Source organism: Pogona vitticeps, chromosome 4 (assembly GCF_051106095.1).
Source record: "Pogona vitticeps strain Pit_001003342236 chromosome 4, PviZW2.1, whole genome shotgun sequence".
In the NCBI taxonomy this organism is placed as follows: domain Eukaryota; kingdom Metazoa; phylum Chordata; class Lepidosauria; order Squamata; family Agamidae; genus Pogona; species Pogona vitticeps.
Window position 1 is genome coordinate 107,377,191 of NC_135786.1, and position 24,640 is coordinate 107,401,830.

Sequence of the window (24,640 nt, forward strand, 5' to 3'; positions counted from 1 at the left end):
CACCACCCTCTAAAACACGGTCAGCTAGGAAGGAGCAGAACCACCATAAAACAGTGCCCCCAACTCCCAACCCAGCCAGCCTATCCAGAAGGACACCATGGTCGATGGTGTCGAAAGCCGCTGAGAGGTCCAGGAGTATCAACAGGGTCACACTCCCCCTGTCTCTCTCCCGGCAAAGGTCATCGTACAGGGCGACCAAGGCAGTCTCTGTACCAAAACCTGGCCTGAAACCTGATTGAAATGGATCCAGAAAATCCGTTTCATCCAGCAGCGCCTGGAGTTGCACGGCTACAACCCGCTCCAACACTTTGCCCAAATAAGGGAGGTTCGCCACTGGTCTGTAGTTGACCACCAGCCTTGGGTTCAGGTTAGGCTTTTTAAGGAGTGGTCGAATTACTGCCTCTTTCAAGGCAGTAGGGACCACTCCCTCTCTCAAAGAGGCGTTCACGGCCTCCTGGACCCAAGTGCAACCCCCCCTGGCAGATCTTCCAATTAGCCAAGATGGGCAAGGGTTGAGCGGAGTGGTGGTAGAACGGACAGATACAAGCACCCTGTCCACATCCTCGTGTCTCAACAATTGAAACTCATCCATTAAAGTTTGACCTAAGCACAGCACACTGGACACATCTTCCAATTTTACAGTAACAGTGGAGTCCAGCCCACTGTGAATCTGAGCAATTTTTCCTCAAAATGAATAGCAAACTCATCACAGCGAGCTGATGAGCAATCTGGGACTTCCACCAGATTTCCCGGTTGAAGAAGATCCCAGACCACCCGAAACAGCTCTGCTGGACGACATTCTGAGGAAGCAATACGGCTGGAGAAATATTGCCGTTTCGCCAGCTGTATTGCCACGAAATAGGCCCGATAATGGGCTCTAAGTCGTGTTCGATCGGACTCCCAGCGGGGCTTCCTCCACCTGCGCTCCAGCCGTCTCCCCTCTCGCTTCATCGCCCGCAGTTCAGAAGTATACCAAGGAGCTGTCTGGGCTCGGCGAGCAGGGAGAGGGTGCTTAGGCGCAATCGTGTCAACCGCCCGGGTCATCTCCCTATACCATAGGGTGACCTGAGCTTCGACAGAAGCGCCGACCATATCGGATGGATAATCCCCCAGAGCATTCAGAAAACCATCCGGATTCATTAGTCTCCGGGGGCGGATCATCTTAATAGATCCCCCACCCTTGCAGAGGGAAGAAGAAGCTAATAGACTAAACTTGACCAGGAAGTGGTCTGGCCATGACAATGGGATCACGACTAGCCCCTTCACATCCAAACCACCAACTTCCAGTCCCGTTGAGAAAACCAGGTCCAAGGTGTGGCCCTTCTCATGTATCGGGCCGATGACACATTGAGACAGCCCCATGGTTGTCATGGCGGCCATGAAGTCCTGAGCCACCTCAGTCTCAGCATGGATGTTGAGGTCCCCCAGCACCAACAGCCTGGGAGTCCTCAACACCAGGTCTGAGACTACCTCCGTCAGCTCAGGTAGGGAGACTTTTGGTACGCAGCAGGGTGGGCGGTACACCAACAGCATCCCTAATCTGTCTCGCAGGCCCAACACACAATACAGCCCCTCAAGACCTCCTCTCAAAGGGATAGGAAGCCTGGTCAAGGAGATAGAACTCCGATAGACTATAGCAACTCCCCCTCCCCAACCCTCTGAGCGACACTGGTGCTGGACCGAGTACCCAGGTGGACACAGCTGGAAGAGGGGGACACCACCTTCCTCTCCCACCCAGGTCTCAGTAATGCACGCCAGGTCAGCACCCTCATCCAGAATTATATCATGGATGAGGGCAGTCTTCTTTTGTACTGACCTGGCGTTCATCAACAGCACCGTGTGGCTCGAGGGTTTGCTGACATGGTCACCTGATACCATCTGGTTGGGGGCAGGACTAGAAGAGGGGATAGATGTAAGGTATCTAACCTCTCTTCTCCTACGCAGGCATGTTCTACCCCACCGCCATTCCTTCCCTTACCCAGCACCACCTCAATGGCTGCCCCCTCCAATGCCCTCGAAGTATCAGAGCCCATTTTGGAATGGAGCGAAGGAGTAGAATGCCCCGGAGTGGTAGCTGAGACTTGTTCTGGTAGGTCTGTTGCTGAGTGGGGGATCTTAGCAGGAGCCGCAGCACTGGGATTCATGGTGGCTTCCCAAAGATGAGACCTCAATCTCTGGAGTCTGTGTTTTAGCAACAGCTTGGTAAAACTTTTACAAGCTGCGCATGACTGCGCATGATGTTTCTCGCCCAAGCAAAATAAGCACTTGTCGTGGCCGCCTGAAGATGGAATTTTGCTATTGCAGCCGATAGTACTTGAAAAGGGCTGAAGAGGCCATAAAGGGCAGGGAAAAAAATGGATGGGAGTCCAAGGGGAAGGGGAAGGTGGCTTGAGGTAAAAATGGCGATCGAAGAGAAAAATCAACTCATGGGAGATCAAAATAAGAAGCTGTTGATTGCAGATTAAAGTGTGTAATTCGTAATCATCAAGTATATAGTAGCACAAAGGCCTAATAATTGCTCTCTTTCTTCCGCAGAACCTTCCAGCACGGCGGAAAAAAGGAACTGAGAGGGGAGGCGAAGGGGAGGAGCATTGCCTCATGGGAGATCATACAATAAAATTGTTACTTTTAGCTCTAGAATCTTCCGAGATCGTCGGCGCGGGCGTGGACAATACCCATATGTGTGCATTCACAGAGGTCATGATGAAGAACTCAAGCTTAAATTGAAGAAAGTATATAATCTAAACCAAATCCGTTATGAATACACAATGGAAGTAATGAACAGATTTAAGAAACTAGAATTGGTGGACAGAGAGTCTGAAGAACTATGGATGGAAGCTCGTAACATTGTACAGAAGGCAGCAATAAAAACCATCCCAAAGAAAAGAAAATGCAAGAAAGCAAAGTGACTGTCCAGTGAGGCCTTACAAATAGCACAGAAGGGAAACAAAATGCAAGGAAGATAGGGAAAGCTACAAAAATTGAATGCAGACTTCCAAAGTATAGCAAGGAGAGACAAGAGGGCCTTCTTAAATGAACAGTGCAAATAAATAGAGGTAAATAATAGAAAGGGAAAAACCAGAGATCTGTTCCAGAAAATTGTAGATGTTAAAGGAACCTTTCATGCAAAGATGGACAAGATAAAGGACAAAAATTGGAGGGACCTAACAGAAGCAGAAGATATCAAGAATTATACAACAAAGATCTGGATGCCCTATACAACCCAGATAATGTCGTTGCTGACCTTGAGCCAGACATCCTGGAGAGTGACATCAAGTGGGCCTTACAAAGCATGGCTAACAACAAGGCCAGTGGAGGTGATGGCATTCGAGTCGAACTATTTAAAATCTTAAAAGATGGTGCTGTTAAGGTGCTACACTCAATATGCCAGCAAGTTTGCAAAACTCAACAGTGGCCAGAGGATTGGAAAAATCAGTCTACATCCCAATCCCAAAGAAGGGCAGTGCCAAAGAATGCTCCAACTACCGTACAATTGCACTCATTTCGCACGCTAGCAAGGTTATGCTCAAAATCCTCCAAGGTAGGCTTCAGCAGTAGGTGGACTGAGAATTCCCAGAAGTACAAGCTGGATTTTGAAGGGGCAGAGGAACTAGAGACCAAATTACTAACATGCACTGGATTATGGAGAAAGCCAGAGAATTCCAGAAAAACATCTACTTCTGCTTCATTGACTATGCAAAAGCCGTTGACTGTGTGGACCACAGCAAACAATGGCAAGTCCTTAAAGAAATGGGAATGATTGTTTCAAAATTGGGAAAGGAGTACGACAAGGTTTTATACTGTCTCCCTGCTTATTTAACTTGTATGCAGAATACATCATGTGAAAGGCTGGGCTGGAGGAATCCCAAACCGGAATTAAGATTGCCGTAAGAAATATCAGTAACTTCAGATATGCAGATGATACCACTCTGATGGCAGAAAGTGAGGAGAAATTAAAGAACCTCTCAATGAGGGTGAAAGAGGAGAGTGCCAAAAATGGTCTGAAGCTCAACATCAAAAAAACTAAGATCATGGCCACTGGTCCCATCACCTCCTGGCAAATAGAAGGGGAAGATATGGAGGTAGTAACAGATTTTACTTTATTGGGCTCCATGATCACTGCAGATGGTGACAGCAGCCACAAAATTGAAAGACGCCTGCTTCTTGGGAGCAATGACAAACCTAGATAGACAGCATCTTAAAAAGCAGAGACATCACCTTGCTGACAAAAGCCCGCATAGTCAAAGCTATGGTTTTTCCAGTAGTGATGTATGAAACTGAGAGCTGGACCATAAAGGCTGACCGCCGAAGAAATGAAGCTTTTGAATTGTGGTGCTGGATGAGACTCTTGAGAGTCCCCTGCACTGCAAGGAGATCAAAGCTATCCATTCTGAAGGAAATCAACCCTGAGTGCTCACTGGAAGGACAGATCCCGAAGATGAGGCTCCAATACTTTGCCCATCTCATGAGAAGAGAAGACTCCCTGGAAAAGACCCTGATGTTGAGAAAATGTGAAGGCAAGAAGAGAAGGCGACGACAGGACCAGATGGTTGGACAGTGTCATCGAAGCTACCAACATGAATTTGACCAAACTCCGGGAGGCAATGGAAGACTCTGGTCCATGGGGTCACAAAGAGTTGGACACGACTTAACGACTAAACAACAACAATGACTTATTTCTAGCCAGTATGATTTAAAACAAGACAACAGCTAATGTATCTATACTCACCTTCTGTAACTCTAAACCTTTCTTGATCGTATCTGTTGTATGCAGCTGGAATAGGCTGCTTGTTCCTTGAAGTGGGATCCTGGAAAGAAAAAAGGAAAAGACTTGTGGCATTTTTTAATAAAATGTTTACATCTAGATTTTTGGATAGCAGCTTAATTTAACTAGTAAAGTAATTTATACACGTCTTTTTTCTTTCAATTAAAAAGGGTTTAACTTGTATTGTAGAACTAGTCTTACCACTAGCGCAGTATTAGGTGCTGGTCGTTGTTCAGGTGCACGCCCCTCTTCTCTAGCTTTCACTGACTGAAGAATTGCAAAAATGTTCTTGGCAAAGTTCTGGAAAACAGGAAATAATTACTTTTAGTGTTGCTTTATTAACATTGTATTCTGCTTTATTTACATTCATGTATAGCTTTATTTACACTCATGTATAACCTGGTTACTTCCTATAGCTAACTGTAGCTACTGTATTTTTCCGTGTATAAGACACTCCCATGTATAAGACACTCTCCATTTTTCTAATCCAAAATTAAGAAATCTAAGTGGGGTTTAGCAAGTGCAGGGGGAAAGGGATCAAAGTGCTGCACTTTGGGATCAAAGACCTCAATTTTTGGTCTAAAGATTTTAGAAAAAAGTATAGTCTTATATACAGAAAAATATGGTACTTGATAAGGTAGCTGGATGCATCTTGCTTCCACACCTGTGCCTGACTTTACAACCCAGTTGTTCTCTGTCATCTCATCATTAGCCACAATTAGCCATGGCACCTTACATAAATCTTAAATGAACACAAACAGGATTCTGGAAACTATGTAATAGAACGTAGTAGACATAATTAAAACAAGCATCAGAGGTTGCCTTTTTGAGACTGATATGCATCTTTAAAATGCCTATAACATTTTTTACCTACCCCATCTCACTATTTGCACAATAGTTTGTTATATGCTATCAAGTTGAACTCAACTTTTAGCGACCCTAATAGGGCTTTCAAGATAAGTGAGGTATTTAAAGAGTGGTTTAACCGAAGGGGACCATATCTCCCAATATGTACCTTCTCAGTGATTAAGATCAGCAGAGGAGGCCCTCCTCTTGGTCTCATTGCCAGCACAAGCACAGCTGATGGGGACACGGGAGAGGGCCTTCTTTGTGGCAGTTCCTAGGCTATGGAATGCTCTCCCTCAGGAGATTAGGATGGCCCCTTCCCTCTTATCCTTCCAAACAAACAAACAAACAAACAAACAAACAAACAAACTAAAGACCCATCTCTCTAGGCAGGCTTTTAACAATTACAACTGAATCCCTGAACCCCATTTTAACAGATAATTTTAATCTTTGCCATGTTTTCATGTTTTAATCTTTTAATTTTATTTTAAAAGCAAAAGCGTGCTGCTTATATACCGCCCCATAGCGCTTCAAGCACTCTCTGGGCGGTTTACAAGTTAATTATGCAGGCTACACATTGCCCCCCCAGCGAGCTGGGTACTCATTTTACTGACCTCAGAAGGATAGAAGGCTGAGTCAACCTTGAGCTGGCTACCTGGGATTTGAACCCCAGGTCGTGAGCACAGTTTTAGCTGCAGTATAGTGATTTAACCACTGCGCCACGAGGCAAATAAATCATATATTGTTTAATTTATCTTTAAATATTTAAGTTATTGTGTTTTAATTGTGTGAATTTTAATGCTGCGAGCCGCCTTGGGTTCCTTTGTTGGGAGAAATGTGGCATACAAGTAAAACTAACCCTAATTATGATGATGATGATTGGCTTAATGAATTCCACATTCCCACTGAGTTTTAATGGCTAAGCGGGGATTGGAATCCTGGTCTCCAGAGTCCTAGTCCTCCAGTCTATCCACTACAACTTACTGGGTATCCATTTGCACACTACAATTTGTATATTAGTTATTTTTATTGTACATTCAGAAGCCAAAAGTAGTAAATTGGATATTAAATAATTTGTTGAAATTATATGCTGTGCTTCTAACATAATGCACACTCCATCATAATCCTCTTGCTCCTCATCGCCCACAAAAAAGTAACAGTTAATGGCATCTTTTTTGGCAGCTAACATACATAGATGAAAACACATGTACAAAGTTCAATCAGCGACCCACCTATGTGCACACATACACATGGGCATACATATACAATGATCAGTCCAATGACTTTCTATGAATGTCACTCAATAATACTATAGTAGCCGGTAAGTTATTTGGCCATTCGAAACAACTTATCATATTTTTCTGTGTATAAGATGTTACTTTTTCCTAAAATCATTATACAAAAAATTGAGGGGCATCTTTAACATGGAAGTAAGCTGACAACACAGAGAGAACAAAACTGCCCATACCTTGCCTCGGTAAACAGGGTTCCTTCAATCACAAGGCTTAGCTTCGTACCGTCAGGAGACTTAGCTTCCTCCAATCACAAGCCTTATGGAACTGACATCAGCTAATGCTGAACAAACCAATTGGAACACTGCTCATTGGAGGTGGAGCCTGCAGGCTCAGATGCAACAGGGACTTGTAATGTCCAAGCATTCTGAGCCCTGAGACTGAATACTCAAAGCTATGTTTTCTTAATTTGGGGGGCTAGAAAAGTGTGGGTGTGTCTTATAAGCAGAAAAATATGGTAACTGAAATTTGTTTATTTCAAAACTGTATAAATAGGTGAATGCCCACAAATGGACATACTGGAGTCACAATTATTAGTCAACACAGTGTTGTCACCTGAGGGTATTCAGGAAACTGCCATTACCAACAAAATAACCCTGCCAATCAGAAGTGTTCAGGTGAGGCAGATTTAATTCTAATTCAAAAATTCAGAAAACAAATACAACACAACTTTCCCTATTTCATCCAGCATATGCCTATAAATAGAGAGGTTACTGCTACACCTAGCAGATATAGGGTTATGGATCTCCGCAGCACCTGTGGTGCCGATATTCTTATTTATATCCCCAAGGATACAAATAGCCCAAGTCTAGCACAATGGTACCTCGACTTACGAACTGGATCCGTATTGGAACAGTGTTCGTACATCGAAAAGTTCGTAAGTCGAGGCAAACTTTTCCATAGGAATGCACTGAAAACCATTTAATCCGTACCTGCTGTTTTTCATTCTTAAGTCGAGGCGCTGTTCTTAAGTCGAAGCATTAGTTCTCATAGGAACTAATGCAAAGCCGGTTAATCCGTATCTACCACTAGGGGGTGAATTCTTTTTTATTTTTTCTTCTTTTGACCTAACGTGAACCTAGGTCAAAAAAAGCGCAGGAAAGTTTTTTTTTTCTTTTTTTGGTTCGTAAGTCATGGCTCCATTCGCAAGTTGAAGCAACTTTGCAAACGGAACCATTCGTAACTCGAATCGTTCACAAGTGGAGATGTTTGTACGTCGAGGTACCACTGTGTCTATATACACACAGGATCATTTCAATGCGCTTTGTACTTATTTAATACACTTTACACACCACATCATAAAAACAACAACCCTGAGAGCTTTATTCAATTTAGGTCCATAAAATCATCTGCAGAAGATGGAATAAACGGCAAAGACAATGAAAGAGAACTCCTTATGTAAAACTTCTACACAATATTCATAAGCTCCTAATGAATATGATATTACTCTTTACAAAAGTTGATACTCTGCAAAGTTCAGTTAATGAAACAAAGAGCCATCTAAGGCAGTGGTCCTCAACCTTGGTCCTCCAGATGTTCTTGGACTTCTGTGACAAACCCAGACCTACTGGGATCTATCACACAGTTACTAAGCTGCCACCAACCATTCCCTATAATAAGTCACACAGACCAGGGATGGATTTTTAAACAATAAAAGAATAAGGTTTATTTTAAATACAAACAGGGTAAATAAAACAATCAGGTGAATAAAATAAAGTAACGTGGCTTATTCTCACACACACAAGCATACAGTTTGATTCACCTAGAACCTTTAACTTAAAGCACAGACCCTGAACCCATCAGTTCTGGCTAACCCACAGACACCTGAACTTATCAGGTTGGTACTCTGACACACAGTAGTACCCTGTCAGACACCCAGACTCCCACAACAGCTTCTTCTTCCCCAGCTGCTGCTTCGTCCCAACCCAGTGTCTCACAGTCTGTCTCAGCATCATCTCTTCACCACACAGGCATCACATATTTATACAGTACAGCCCCTCCTCCTGATGTCCCGCCTTCCACTCCCCATAGGATGGAACTTTCCCTCCAAACCCATGACAGACAGGTAACATCAGTGCTGTTATGTAACACCTCCCCTCTTTAAAAGTTGTTTTGTAGGGGGAAAGCTAAGGTGCTTTTCACCAAAAAACAACCTGTATAAAATACACAAAAACAGTTATACATACCATATTATACTTACTCATACTTACACTCCAAGTTAACCATAGCAAATATGCATTTAAACATTTTACCATATACAGTACATCAATTTACCTTTATTAATACCAACCAAATTCAAAACCAGGTACATTTTAACTTTTTGTTTTCATTATATACATATAGTCCATGTTCTTTCGCCGTCTTCAGTCTTCAGGTCTTCTTGATAAGGCGTCAGCAACACAGTTCACTGACCCTCTGACCACCTTCACTTCAAAGTCATAGTCCTGTAAGTTCAAAGCCCACCTCATAAGTTTGCTATTGTGGGTTTTCATCGTCTTTAACCATTGCAATGGTGAATGGTCAGTACACAGAATAAAATGTCTTCCCCAGATGTAAGGCTTGGCCTTCTGGATCGCGTAGACTATGGCCAAACACTCCTTCTCCACGGTTGCCAAATGTCTCTCACCTTTTTGAAGTTTCCTACTCAGGTAGGACACTGGATGCTGGTCACCATTCTCATCCTCCTGGCACAGAACTGCTCCTACCCCGCTGTTAGACGCATCGGTGTAGATGATGAACTCCCGGTCGAAGTCTGGAGCACGCAGGACAGGATAGTTGATTAACGCCTCCTTCAACCTCTGGAACGCCGCCTCACAGTCGCTGGTCCACGGGATGCGGTCATCAGCCTTCTTCCTCGTCAGATCGGTCAGCGGAGCCGCAATCTCGCTAAACCTCGAGATGAACTTTCTGTAGTAGCCCACCAACCCAAGAAATGATTTGACCTTTTTCTTGGTGTTAGGTCTGGGCCAATCACGAACAGCTTCTATTTTGGCCTCCAGGGGTTTTATCATTCCTCCCCCTACCATGTGACCCAAGTATTTTCTTTCTGGGATACCCAGCTGCAGTTTGCTCTCTCTGCAGAGCCTAGGCCAAAGCACTTCCTCCCCTGGGTTAAAGCGCCTCTCCCTGCCTTCCTGGTCATCCCAAGCTTTCTTTCTGACCTTTTGAGCTGGCAGGGTCTCTGCTGCTAGCTCTAGGTTTCTCCTTAGGTCATTCATCAAGGTGTCTATGTAAGTCACAACGTCTTGTGGGTCACCCTGGGCGATCTGCCCCCAACCCTGCTCGATCAAATCAAGGGGCCCCTTCACCCCTTTCCCAAATAAAAGTTCAAATGGACTGAACCCGGTACTGGCTTGTGGCACTGATCGATAAGCAACCAAAAGGGATTGCAGCTTCTGGTCCCAATTGTTTGGATTCTCTGCCAAGAAAGCCCTAATCATGCGCATTAGAGTCCCATTGAACTTCTCAGTTACCCCATCACTTTCAGGATGATAGGCAGTGGCTTCCCTGAGCTTAATTCCACAGATTTGCCATAAGCGTTTCATGAGCTTTGACGTGAACGATGTGCCCAAATCTGTGATTATCTCTGAGGCAAATCCCATCCTGGACATGTACCCCACCAAAGCATCGGCCACTGTGTTAGTTTCGATGTTTGTCAAGGGTATGGCTTCAGGATACCTTGTGGCATGGTCCACAATTGTTAGAATGAACCTATTCCCCCTCTTTGTGGCCTTGGGCAAAGGTCCCACAATATCCACCCCTATGCATTTGAACGGAGTGTCAATCACAGGCAAAGGGCACAACTTTGCTTTGGTCCTGTCGCGGTTATTCCCCTGCCTTTGACACACATCACATTGTTTACAGAACTCCCTGATCTGCTTCCCTATGTCAGGCCAGTAGAAATTCTGTGTGATTCTCTGCTGTGTTTTGTTCACTCCTAAGTGTGCAGCAAACATGTCAGAGTGACCCCTTTGTAAGATCATGGGGCGATACTTTTCAGGTACCACTAGCTGACTCCTGATCCCATCTCCCCCTTTTGAGATATTCCTCAGGGTCTCTCTATACAGAATCCCCTTTTTCTCCAGAAATCTCACTGGGGTTTCAGGTGTTAGCTGGGCGTCAGTCACCTGTTCAAAACACTTTTGGAGAGTGGCGTCTGCCTTCTGCTCCTGTCCAAATCTGCTGTCTGTGGTTAAGGTTTCCACCACAGCTTCTGAACTCCCCTCTGCTTCCGTCTCTGGCTCATCATTACCCCCCTGAACTGTCCCCGTGGTGGCTTGTGAGCGTGTAATCACTAGCACCCGTTTCACATGTTCAGCCAGGTCATTTCCCACGAGCACGGCTGCTGGCAGAGTTGATGAAATCGCTATCCGCCAATCTCCCCTCCAGCCTTGAAAGTTGACAGGTACCTCTGCTACTGGCAGAGAGATAACCTGCCCCTCAATCCCTGCCACCTTCATGCTCTCATTTGGGATTATAAACTCCCTAGGGATGATATCTGGATGGCACAGGGTTACCTGGGAACAAGTGTCCCGCAGCCCCCTATACTGACGGTCAAGTATTCCTACGTCCACCCCTGCTGTCTCAAACAACTGAGAATCTGTTTTTATCAGCAAGCAGCGCTTTACCTCCACCAGAGGACCATTTTCCTCAGCCTGATCAGCAGAGGTAGCTGTTCCAGACTGAGTAGCTATGGCAACAGGCTCCCTCTGTGACACTGAGCCTTGCTCTTTCTGGACACAGAACACAGCTTTTGGCTTGGTCCCACTAGAATTCTGAGGCACCATTCCTTTTAGCTGCTTCAATTTCTCACACTCTGAGATCAGATGACCCTTTCCCTGACAGAAATAGCATTTTCTGGTGTATTTTGATTCTCTCTCCTCTTGTTTGGGTTTTCCCTCCAAATTCTGAGGGCTTGGTTTCATGCCTGAGGGCTTCCCTTCACCATGGGCCCCTCCCCCTTGCTGGCTTTTCCCTGGTCCCTGAGAGTACTTGCTGTAGGTTTCTTTGGGTTTACCTACAGATTTCCCCTCACCCAAGGGCTTTCTTATTTGGGAGATAAAATCCGCGATTTCTGCGGCTGCTGCCACAGATTTCGGTTTCCTTTCCCTCACCTGGAATTTCAATTCCCCATGCAGAACTGAATAGAACTGTTCCAGGGCTATCAAGTCTTTAAGCTGTTCATAGGTCTCTGTTCCCTCCTGCGACAGCCATTTCTCAAGCAGCCTCACCAATTGGGCCCCCACTTGGGTAAAAGTCTGTTCTGGCTTCTTGGTGAGGGACCTGAACCTTTGTCTCAGCTGCTCTGCATTTATCCCATGTCTTGCGAACACCAGTTTTTTAAACTCTGCAAAATCTTTCATCCGTTCCTCAGGCATCTCGGCATAAACCTCAGCCAGGCTACCACTGATTAAAGAACGCATGATGGTCATCTTCTCAGTTTCCCTCACTGAGAAGTCCACAAACGCTCTTTCCACTAAGGAAAAGAACACCTCAGGACAATCTCCCTTGTGGTACACAGGGAATTTCTTCAGGTCAGCCTTAGACAGTTGGCCTCCCTCAGAATCCCTATTATTATTATTGTTCTGGTTCATCATTTCCAGTTTTCTTAATTCAAACGCCATTCTTTCTTTCTCCAGAGCAATTTTCTCTCTCTCTCTCTCTATTTCAAATTGCCGCTGTTTCTCTCTTTCCCTTTCCTCCATTTCCCTCACCCTCAGTTCATGCTGTTGGGCTAGGAGTAATTTTCTGAGTTCTGGGTCCTGCTCTCCTGTGCTGTCACCTTGCACTGAGCCAAATTCATCCTCAGAACCTTGGTCAATCTGGGGGTCTTTCACTTCACCCATGTCTGTTACTTGACTTCGAGTCAAGGGCATAATCCCCCCTCAGAACAGGCTGCTTTAAAAAGTCAAGCCTCAAAATAAAACGACCACTTTTTTCCTTCTTGCCTCAGAACCAGCTCTCCTAGAGATTGCTGCTGTTCTTCAGCACTAAATTTGCAACAGTATCGAGTCAGAGCCTACCCCCCTCTGCTGGGCCTCTCAGCTGGCAAGCTAGCTCACTGTTGCTACGCAGTTTTGCCTCAGCGTTTTCCCGCCAAAATCAGGCTGCCTCAGAGCACCTTAATCTAAGTCTCCCCAGTTGGCACGTTCTTCTACTAGTGCACCTCCCCGTGAGGTACACCTAGAAGATTACCTACGCGCCTCAGACTGTCCCTGACTAGACCCCCCTTGCTCTGGGCACACTTGCCAAGGCTTTGCTGGACCGCTGGACAACTGGACCAGTCGTATCCCACACGCTGGACACCAATCAATGTGACAAACCCAGACCTACTGGGATCTATCACACAGTTACTAAGCTGCCACCAACCATTCCCTATAATAAGTCACACAGACCAGGGATGGATTTTTAAACAATAAAAGAATAAGGTTTATTTTAAATACAAACAGGGTAAATAAAACAATCAGGTGAATAAAATAAAGTAACGTGGCTTATTCTCACACACACAAGCATACAGTTTGATTCACCTAGAACCTTTAACTTAAAGCACAGACCCTGAACCCATCAGTTCTGGCTAACCCACAGACACCTGAACTTATCAGGTTGGTACTCTGACACACAGTAGTACCCTGTCAGACACCCAGACTCCCACAACAGCTTCTTCTTCCCCAGCTGCTGCTTCGTCCCAACCCAGTGTCTCACAGTCTGTCTCAGCATCATCTCTTCACCACACAGGCATCACATATTTATACAGTACAGCCCCTCCTCCTGATGTCCCGCCTTCCACTCCCCATAGGATGGAACTTTCCCTCCAAACCCATGACAGACAGGTAACATCAGTGCTGTTATGTAACAACTTCAACTCCCAGAAATCCTGTCCAGAAGAGGTGGTGGTATAGGCTTCTGGGAGTTGTAATCCAGGAACAGCTGGAGGCCCAAGGTTGGGGACCACTGATCTAAGGAATGCATACTCCATTTCCTTCCTTGATACTAATTTACCCTTCCTGTTAATCATGGTTAAGCAATTTGTTGCCACTGGCATTAACTCCAACAGACATTGACCATACATTCTCCAAGTCTATGTCTGAACAAGGCTCCCCTTAAAAGGAAACCCTCAGAATGCATATTTATTTTATTTATTTTATTTTTTTATTGGATTTATACCCCACACTATCTGGCAACCAGGCCACTTTGGGCAGCTAACAACAAGACAAACAATACAATGTCAAAACATGATAAAAATAAGATAATACAAGCATTCAACAGATACAATAACTAGTAGGATAATTTTTTTACTTCTCTTGACTTTTCATTATTTTTAAATGAAAAGCTTGACTTTCTATCAGATTACCTTTGATGTTCTGCATTTATTGCAAGTGCTCCAAGAGTGTAAGCTCCAAACAGACCACAAACTGTCCACTACTGTTTTATTCCTTACTTTAATCAGGTGTTGTGAGAGCTCAGCAGCATATGTCATAAATCCTGGCTGCTACTCCAAAGTAGCAGACAACAGTTTTTTTTAAAAAAAAGCATTTTCGTCCAAATTCCAAGATTGACAGCATTCACATCTCCCATTTAAAAAAATAAATAAACCAAATACACAGTTCCAATATATGTCACCACATTAGCATTAAAATTTTGTCCATAGAAATGTAAAGGCTCAGGTGGTGGAGAGAATGCTTTTTTAAGATTCATGACTTCTGGATTCAGTCTTCTAGGTTCTCCTGTTAACATTTCCTCACTAACCATCACTGATAATTGCTAATGAAACCTGTCTACTTGGATCCTACACTGTTCCTAATAATGGTAATTTGGCTTTTAAAATATGTCTTTTAACGACTCTTTAGCAAAGAAGAACAAGTGGTTCTTCTGGGCATCCATTTAAAATTTCATGAAAGGAAAAGTCATACAATGGCACAGTTGCATCGGTAATTAGAAAAAAAGCAAAAATTAATCTTGAGGAGAGGGTTTAGGAAAGGAAAATATGCAGTCATCTCTGCTTAATCTCAGATCTAGTGTCTTTGATGTTTAGTTATTCATACACATCAAACACGGAGTTCATAAACAAGTCTTCAAACCTGAGTGACAACACATTCACCCCTGCACTTCAGAAACAGTTCAATGGGGCCAAATCACATTAAGGATAAAGTACAAACATCTAAAGATCTTATGTTTCATTATTAACAGCATCAAATTCTCTCCTTCGGCTTTGAGGTACTTTGTTTTCATTCTTCCATCCACTTTCTTAACAAACAACATTGTCCCATTCTCACTGATATCCAAAGCAGGTACTGTACTATGACTAACAACTTCTAAATAGGCCAGACTTTGAAATCCACTATGGCTTCCTAATCTAGTTTGTTTGGAGACCACCAATTACACTTGTTTCCTGCTCTGAATACAACAGTAAGCTCTGGTTAGCTATAGCCTTCTGACATGACTGTGTGCCTTCCTCAAGAAAGCAGGAGTATAGATATGCAAAGAATGTGCACATCCTGGCGTTCTAAACCAAGACCCAGGTGTCCAAATCAAGTGACAGTTTTCTCTAAGTAACTGGAAATGAGTAGATTCTAGCCCTCCATGGCTTGAATAGTTCTTAGCAGGCTTCCATGTGCTCTACATATGGTGAAAAGCCACTACATGCATTTATTCAGCTGTATACACTACTGTAAAATTATCCCACATGGACTACAAATATCTGTTATGTCTCAATCTTTTTTTTATGTATAGGAAATGACTAACAGCTCCAGACATTTTAACTAAAAAGATGATGCTCAGTAAGAGTGTGTAGATGCATAGCAACATATGACCCAAGCATATCAGCTTATATGACACAATGCATTTAAAAATTAACCTGTCAGGACCAGTCTCCCATTAGGGAACACTGCTCCTTCAGTCAGAGAGCTTCTAGGTACAGTGGTGCCTCGCACAACGATTGCTTCATACAACGATGAATTCACACAGCGATGGGTTTTTTTGAGGAATTTCCCCCATCGTTTAACAATGTTCTCTATGGGGGAATTTCACTTAAAGATGTCCCTTTTTGCTCATTTAAAAGTGTCTTAAAATGTTTGAAACCTGTTTTAAATGCTTGGATTCCATAGTGCACCTTGTGAAACATGTGCAAACTTAATGTGGTTTTGTTCTGAGTCTTCATTAATTTTTGGTGATTTTTTTATTTTCCCCATTTAAATCAATTGAATGGACAGTTCAATGCATTTAAATAGGGAAAACAAAAAATCACCAAAAATTAACGAAGACTCAGAACAACACCAAATTAAGTTTGCATAGGGTTCAGGAGGTGCGCTAACAATTGCAAGCATTTATAACCTGTTCCAAACATTGTAAGGCACTTTTAAATGAGCGAAAACGGACATCGGAAAGGGCTCTTTGATCTCCGTTTTCCTGCTTTTGAAGCTCTTTCCGATGTCCGTTTTCGCTCATTTAAAAGTGCCTTACAATGTTTGGAACAGGTTTTAAATGCTTGCAATCGTTAGCCCACCTCCTGAACCCTATGCAAACTTAATTTGGTGTTGTTCTGAGTCATCCTTAATTTTTGGTGATTTTTTGAATTTTCTCTCATTGGAATGCATTGAACTTTCCGTCCAATACATTCCAATGAGAGAAAATTCAAAAAATCACCAAAAATTAAAGACGACTCAGAACAACACCAAATTAAGTTTGCATAGGGTTCAGGAGGTGGGCTAACGATTGCAAGCATTTAAAACCTGTTCCAAACATTGTAAGGCACTTTTACAGGAGCGAAAAAGGACTTCGCAAAGCCATTGAAATGTATTGAGTCAGCTTCAATACATTCCAATGGAGGAAACATTGTTTCACTCAGCGATGTTTCCTATGGGTTTTTTTCACTTAAAGACGGCAATCCGTTCCAATTGGAACGGATTAACCGGTTTTCAATGCATTCCTATGGGAAATGGTGTTTCACAGAACGATGTTTCACACAACGCTGATTTTTTTTGAACCAATTAACATCGTTGTGTGAGGCACCACTGTATTTATTTACCTCCTTTCAGATGGGCCGAGTCCTATCAAACACCAGCAAAAGTGTAGCATAAATCCTTTCCAGCAACTCTGACCTAAAAGAACACTCCTGTGCTCACTTGATACTAGCAAGTACAGACACCTGGCCTTTGTAGTCCCTTAAGACACACTAAAGCTCAGTGAGGTAGGACTCTGTCTAGTAGCAATCATGTGGCCTCACAAGAGACCAATCCTCAAGATTTTTAAGATTAATTTTTTATTGGAAAAATAAAGTTTTCATAGAAAATTCAGTTTGATGCATAAGCATAGCATAAAGTACATTTCCAAACATTACAGTGGTGCCCAGCTTAACGATTACCCCACTCCATGATGAATCCACTTAACGATTAAGCGATCGCAAAACGATGTTTAGATAGGAAAAAAACGCTTTACGATGATCGATTTCCTGCTTCAGGAACCGATTTTTTGCTTAATGACGATCAAAACAGCTGATTGTCGGGTTTCCAAAATAGCCGCCCACTGTGCAAAATGGTTCCTTGCTGTGTTAGGGACAGATTCTTCGCTCTACAGGGAGCAGAAAATGGCTGCCCTATGGAGGATCTTCACTGAATGAGCAGGTATTTCACCCATTGGAACACAGTGAATGGTTTTCAATGCATTTCAATGGACTTTTTTATTTCACTTGATGACGATTTCGCTCTACAGCGATTTTGCTGGAATGGATTAACGTCGTCAAGCAAGGCACCACTGTATTGCAGTTAAATAAAAAAAAACACTAATTCCCAGTTGAGTAAAAACGTCTAAAATCTGTAAAAAGTTTTCTTCAGGGTAGGCAAAGGGAAGTAAGGCCACCTCTTCATTTTCTTGTTCCCTACATTCTTACTCCCTCATTCTAGCATAAGGAAAGAGGTAAAAAGTTAGCAAGGCCCCTTCTGACTAACGAACTCTTCACATAGCACAATCTCCATTTTTCTACTTTCTAAACTCCTCCCTTCTTCTCCATCTTCCGAGATGTTAAACGGTTATAATTTAGGGGCTGTAAAATCTCTCTCCATCCATCTTTCTCATGAGAATGCAGGTGGTGTTTTCTTTCTTCCAATTAGGCTAGAATGTTGCGTCTTCTCTCCTTATCTGGTCCTTCATGGTACCAGGCTGCAGAAAACATTCTCACAGCTCCTCACAGCTCCTTCAGAAAAAAATTCCCAGGTGCTTAAAATCATCCTTACACAGAAGCATTCTGACTCCATGTTACATTTCTCATGACTACATAAACCATTCAAATCACATGTTTTAAACCACATAACTCCTGATCATGACACGCCTCCCCTTGGAGTACAAAAATCTGAGACTGATATTTTAGCCTCCATTTTTCTTTACAACTACATTACTTCAAAGCAAAATCTGATTACATAGTTGTGCTTAGTAAGTAACTTAACTCTATGTTAAGGAGTGTCCAGCTCTACCAAGCTGGCACTTCTGCTGCTATATGGTTGTTAGAGGCCTTTTGTGAACCTGCCACCTACTACTTACCATATTTTTCCATGTATGATTTTAGACAAATGTATGACTATACTTTTGTCTAAAATTTTTAGACTACAAATTGAGGGTTGTCTTATACACGAAGTAAGCCCCATTTAGATTTCCTAATTTTGGGTTAGAAAAGTGTGGGGGCGTCTTATACACATAAAAATACGGAATATGTAGACAGTGACATCATCCAAAGGTGAAGGGGGAAAATGTGCCAGCATTTATTATTGCAATATCTACTATGACTGACAGCTGTAAAATAATCCAGATATATACAGTTCAACTCCCTGGTCTTAAATGACTAAGCCAACAGGTCACTAGAAGGAAGAATGGGTTCAAATGTAATGAATGTGATAAATAAAATACAACTGTTATTTTAAGAGAGGATATCAAGCTTGCTGAAGCGCACAGCCACTATTAATGTAAAACAATGAAGCAAGGCATAGGAACATATGAAGTTAACTTATACCAACTGAAACCATTTAAGCTCCTTATTGCCTACACGATCACTAGCAGTTGATTTGACACAACAAAGGCTCTATGAATTCCACATTAAAGGTGGGCCACAGACTAATGTAAAACCTGACATTTTGCTAAATCTTTCCTATAACTATTTTTGCGTTCAAACTAAGGACATACTGGTTGTTGTGGGTTTTTCGGGCTCTTTGACCGTGTTCTGAAGGTTGTTGTGATAAAGAGGACCTTATCACAACAATACACCCACAAGAAGACATACTAATCACCCATCTCCTGAAAAGGACAAAAGCCTATCTCGCAGCCATAAATACTCAACTCCCAAGCAAACTACACCAGAGCACAGAGTGCTGTCCTCTGAAGATGCCGGCCACAGAGACTGGCGAAACGTTAGGAAGAACAACCTTCAGAACATGGCCAAAGAGCCCAAAAAACCCACAACAACCATTAGATCCCGGCCGTGAAAGCCTTCGCGAATACATTAAAGACAAACTCCTTTGCTAAACTTGCACAATACACTTCATGTGTGAGGGTGGGATGGGAATCTCGAACTTCAAAAAAGTGACTGGTTTACTGAATTTCATCTGAAACCAGTGTTCGATACAAGCCTGATTTCATGAAGGAAGGGGGGGTAGTGGTATTTGGGATACTATTGTAATTTATCACTGAAAGTCAAAATACTAATAACATCTATGAAGATAAATATTTCTATACAAAATTGCTGAAAAAGCCAAACATACATATAGCTAATAAGTGCAGAACTAAGAAACTTCTCAATCATAGGCCTACACAAGCGGTGATATACTGTAGTAAACACAGTGTGTTATTCAAGAATTATGGATTGATCAGAACTTGGAAAAGCTGCTTATTTAAGCTACAGCTTCTAAACTCTTCTACCTACTGATCCTACTATCTGGGAGATTCCTGGAGGTACAATACCAAAAATGCAATTTGAATTCTACAACTTTCATTAAATAAAGATACACAATATGCTCCCCTGCACACCCCACCCAAAAGTGCAAAGCACCACACTGAAGCCTTGCTTCCTCACCTCTGGAAGTAAAGGCTTCTAAGAAACTGATGCTTGTAACCTAAAGAGTATTTCACACTTCTTTTGTTCTTGTGAATTGCAACACATCCTTTTTCTGTCCTCTTGCAGGGTCATCAGATCTGTGACCAACCTTGCAACATCACATAAAAAGTGGTTTTCAAGGTACATGAGAAGTTTGAGGAATTGTTTACTGTTTTCACTCCCACTGAGTTTCCATGAGTGAGTAAAGATTTTAACCCAGGTCTCCTGAGTTTTAGTCCAACACTATACCCATTATACAACAAATGCCAAAAACAAAACAAAACATGCAAAACAAAAAGTGCCAAATGTCCCATATTAACTTTAAATTCAGAAGGGAAGCACATCAAATAGGCCTTTAAACTTGAGACTTTTAAGATCCAATTAAAAGGATTGATACTCATGCTGTGATATGTAAATCAGTTATTTCTCAATTCATTTTATCCATTTTGAAAATAAAATAATAAAGCATAGATCCTTTCTACTCTCACAGCAAGTGTTCCATTTGTTATGCAGCACAGCTAGCCCATTAGAGTGAGTTCAAAACTCAGGAGAAGCAAAAATTTGGATTATTTAAACCAGAACTTAGTGATACTTTATATACCTACTCATAGGAGACCTGCACTGGGTTGCTATATGTGGGGTTTATTACATGGCATTTCACTGCAAATATAAATATAGAGAAGGGGACAGAATGCCAGACTAGGACTCAGAAAACCTGTGTTCAAATTCATGCTTAGCCACAGAAACCCAATGAGAGGTAACCACAGTAAAGCTACTACAGTGGTGCCTCGCATTACGAGTGCTCCATTTTACAACGAAATCGCTTTATGTTGAAGGTTTTGCAATCGCAAAAGCGATCGCAAAACGATGTTTCCTATGGGGGAATTTTGCTTTGTGATGATCGGTTCCCTGCTTCGGGAACCGATTCTCGCAAAGCAATGATTTTCGGCCAGCTGATTGGAGGTTTCAAAATGGCCACTGGGTAAAAAACATGGCTCCCTGCTCTTTTCTGGGACGGATTCCTTGCTGCACAGGCAGCGAAAATGGCCGTGCTATGGAGGATCTTCGCTGGACGTTGAGTTTCAAGCCCCTAGGAACGCATTAATCGGGTTTTAGTGCATTTCTATGGGCTTTTTAATTTTGCATTACGACGTTTTCATTCTACAGCAATTTCGCTGGAACAAATTAACGTCGTAATGCGACACACCACTGTACTTTAATATCTCACATACCTTGGAAAGCCTTCTGGGTAAGTTGGAATTGATTTAGCGGCACATAAAAACATATCATATGGCATTTCAGTGTAGAATTCATGTGCGTTGAGGTTTGGGGAACAAATAACATCACACAGGGACACACAATGGTTGAAACGCAGTAATGTAAAGTTACACTGTGTAAGTCTAATGGCATCATCAGTTGTGGCCATATTTTGATAATTAAAAGTTCCCTTTACCCTCTCAAAGTTCCTGGGCTTCATTAGGATCCTTTTGGTCCTAGAGAAGCCTTTGGGGACAGCAGGACAGGGGGGAATCTTAAATGATTGGAAATCACCACTACAGCCACTGGGACTGGTGGCTGCAATTTTCATAAATTTTAGAATTCCCACCCTGTCCCACTGCCACCCCTAAAGGATTTTAAGGGAGCCTAGGAACTTGAGGGGGTGGGCAGTGAGGTAGCAAACTTTACTGGACTTCAGTTAATGTGTTCATTACCAGCAGCCATGCCAAACACTCTTACAAACCTAAAGACAGGAGCTGCCAGTAACTGGTAACTGGTCTTGAATAGTGTGTTCGTGACCAGGTACAAGTAATTACCACAACTTAATTTTACATTTTCATTTGTAAAATGTCACAACTCCCAAAGTCAAAGTATTGTAAGTCAATCACTAGACTTACATGACAAAGAAGTTGAAAAGGAATTAAAGTAAACTTCACTTGCAGTATAAAATCATTCACAGATAGCTATCCTTATTTCTAGTGCATTCTGGAATGTTACTCTAAGAACTTTGGTTCAAAGATTTTTTAGATTCAAACAACCTGATCAAAAGCACAAAAGAAGAATACCATTCGTAAACTGAATATTTGATTTAATTTTCATGCGCGTTAGCAAACTTCCATCAACAGAATCTGTGGTCCATTCTTGCAGAAAACTAACAGATTTCTCCAGGACCACAATGTACTACACCACTGGTTCTTAACCTTGGGTTATTCAGGAGTTTTGGACTGCAACTCCCAGAAGCCTTCACCACCAGCTGTCCTGACTGGGGTTTCTGGGAGTTGCAGTTCAAAAGCATCCGAGTAACAAAAGTTAAGAACCACTGTACTACACAGACATAGGAACTGACACTAAAACTTTTCAGATTATGTTTCTTAGAACAAATTTCATGCCTCATTTATTCTGTATTATTACATTTTACTGTACTAGTCTTTTTAGATTAAAAATATTGCATATAAAGCCATTTGAAGTTCTCAGTCAGAAATAGAAGGCCAATTAATTGAGCAGTTTCAAATGAATATAAATACTTTAATATACCTAAAAGTATCAGGAAAAACAACATTGTAAAAAGATGTGGATGTGTTTCTTATGTTTCACGCACACTTACTACAGTGGACCCTTGACTTACAGACGGCTTGACTTACAGACTTTTTGAGTTACAGACTTCTCTGGCCGCAAAATTTAGGTTTGACTTGCAGACTGAGATTTGACTTACAGACCAGAAAAAAACCAAAATGGAACAAAAATAGAATAAAAACTGCCAGTTATGGGATTAATCGGTTTTCAATGCACTGTAGGTCAATGCAGACTTGACTTACAGACTTTTTGACTTGAGAACCGCCTTCCAATACGGATTAAGTTCTCAAGTCAAGACCCCACTGTATAGGCTAATATTTTAAAATAGGATACTTCTTGATATTTACTGTAACAATGTATTTTAAACTTACTAACTTAATAGCCTCGTGGCGCAGTGCTTAAACCGCTGTACTGCAGCTAAAACTGTGCTCACGACCTAGGGTTCAAATCCCAGGTAGCCGGCTCAAGGTTGACTCAGCCTTCTATCCTTCTAGGTCGGTAAAATGAGTACCCAGCTTGCTTGGGGGGGGGGGGGCAATGTGTAGCCTGCATAATTAAATTATAAACCGCCCAGAGAGTGCTTGAAGTGCTATGGGGCGGTATATAAGCAGCACACTTTTTGCTTTAATATCTAAAACTATGCACAATGAATAAGGAGGCATCTTAAACTAAATTAAGCAGACAACATCATTCTACAAGAAAACCATAGTATGTACAAAACAAAGTCCTCTGTCTAACTGGCCAGAATTTTATTAGAGGAAGGAATATAGGCTCACAAATCAATCTCTGCCCTGTTATGACTTATTCTAAAGAATCCTGAATGTTACAGATATATGACAGCATTCAGAACATTCTGCAACAAGATCCTTTGTCTCTTCACTGCACTGTATTTTTTTTGCTCCACCTACATAGTGGAAGGTTTTGCAGGTATGTATTATAAGCATGCAGAATGGGAAACAGGTTGGAGGATGACATGTTCTTTGTAGTTCTGAGAAAAAAATAAACTCCCTTTCACTTACCCATCTTAGTTTTCCTTAACCTTAGTTGGCATGAAGAAAGATTATGCGTATTTTACGACTTGTTTCCTCTCTTTCCCAGTTACAAATAGTGTGAATGCTGTTATAACCTTTGCCCAATTTACTAACAAGGGGAAAGAAAAACATGCAATTGAAGATTCTTGTGTTAATAGTCACAGCATTAACCAAAGACTCCTCTTTCATGTTCCAGGAAAGAGAGGCAGGAGCTTAGACATTGAAATAATTCCCCTTGTTTCTCTCTTTCTACTGTTGTTATTCTATCAAATTTGGTATGGAATAAGGTGATGGGAGCAATCTCAAAAATGACTGAATGATTTCAATAAGAATCCAAGGCAGACCTTTCAACATCACAGTAATCCAAGTTTATGTACCAACCACCCATGCTGAAGAGGCTGAAACTGACCAATTCTATGAAGACTTACAGCACCTTCTAGAACTGACACCAAAGAAAGATGTTCTTCTCATTACAGGGGACTGGAATGTTAAAGTAGGGAGTCAAGAGATAAAAGGAACAACAGGCAAGTTTGGTCTTGGAGTTCAAAATGAAGCAGGGCAAAGGCTAATAGAGGTAAGTGGGATGGGAGTTTGAGCTTATCCATCTGTATGCAGCATGGGATATAGTTCTGTGCCCCTATGAGCTCCTTTATTTGAGAACCAGGCTCTATCCCTAGGCAATCATTTATTTCCAGCCACCAAGGAATAGATATGGAAAGAAAAATAGACTGACATCATCAGCCTGCTGAATCAGGATGCTGACAAAAAGCAGGGGGGGGAGAGATAAGTCTAGATGGCAGACATTTAATCACATGTGGGACAACTGGCTTTCCAGGTCCTTCATAGATGCAGGTGTAAGAGTGCAAGCTCAACCATGGCAGACCCAATCTTCATTCCGGTACATGGACCTGATTTAAAAGATCTATGCTGACTTTGCTGTGCCAGCTTAGCTCCTTTACAAAGAAACATTTAAAATGGGGGCAGTCATTAACCCCTCACTATGTTGAAATGATGCCTCAAAGACCCACCCACAATGATACATCACAGTGGCTGTAATGAC

At 42.3% G+C, this 24,640-nt stretch overlaps 1 protein-coding gene across 2 annotated transcripts in view; it reads right to left on the reverse strand.

Moving 5' to 3' along the window:
* Positions 1 to 24,640, reverse strand: part of CDC73 (cell division cycle 73) — a 196,414-nt gene that overhangs the window by 133,995 nt on the left and 37,779 nt on the right. For both annotated transcript variants that reach the window (XM_072998097.2, XM_072998098.2), the window contains exons 8-9: positions 4,967 to 5,065; positions 4,730 to 4,808 (exon numbers count right to left, since the gene is read on the reverse strand). In XM_072998097.2, coding sequence (XP_072854198.1) covers positions 4,730 to 4,808; positions 4,967 to 5,065 — 178 coding nt within the window. The remainder of the gene's footprint in view (positions 1 to 4,729; positions 4,809 to 4,966; positions 5,066 to 24,640) is intronic.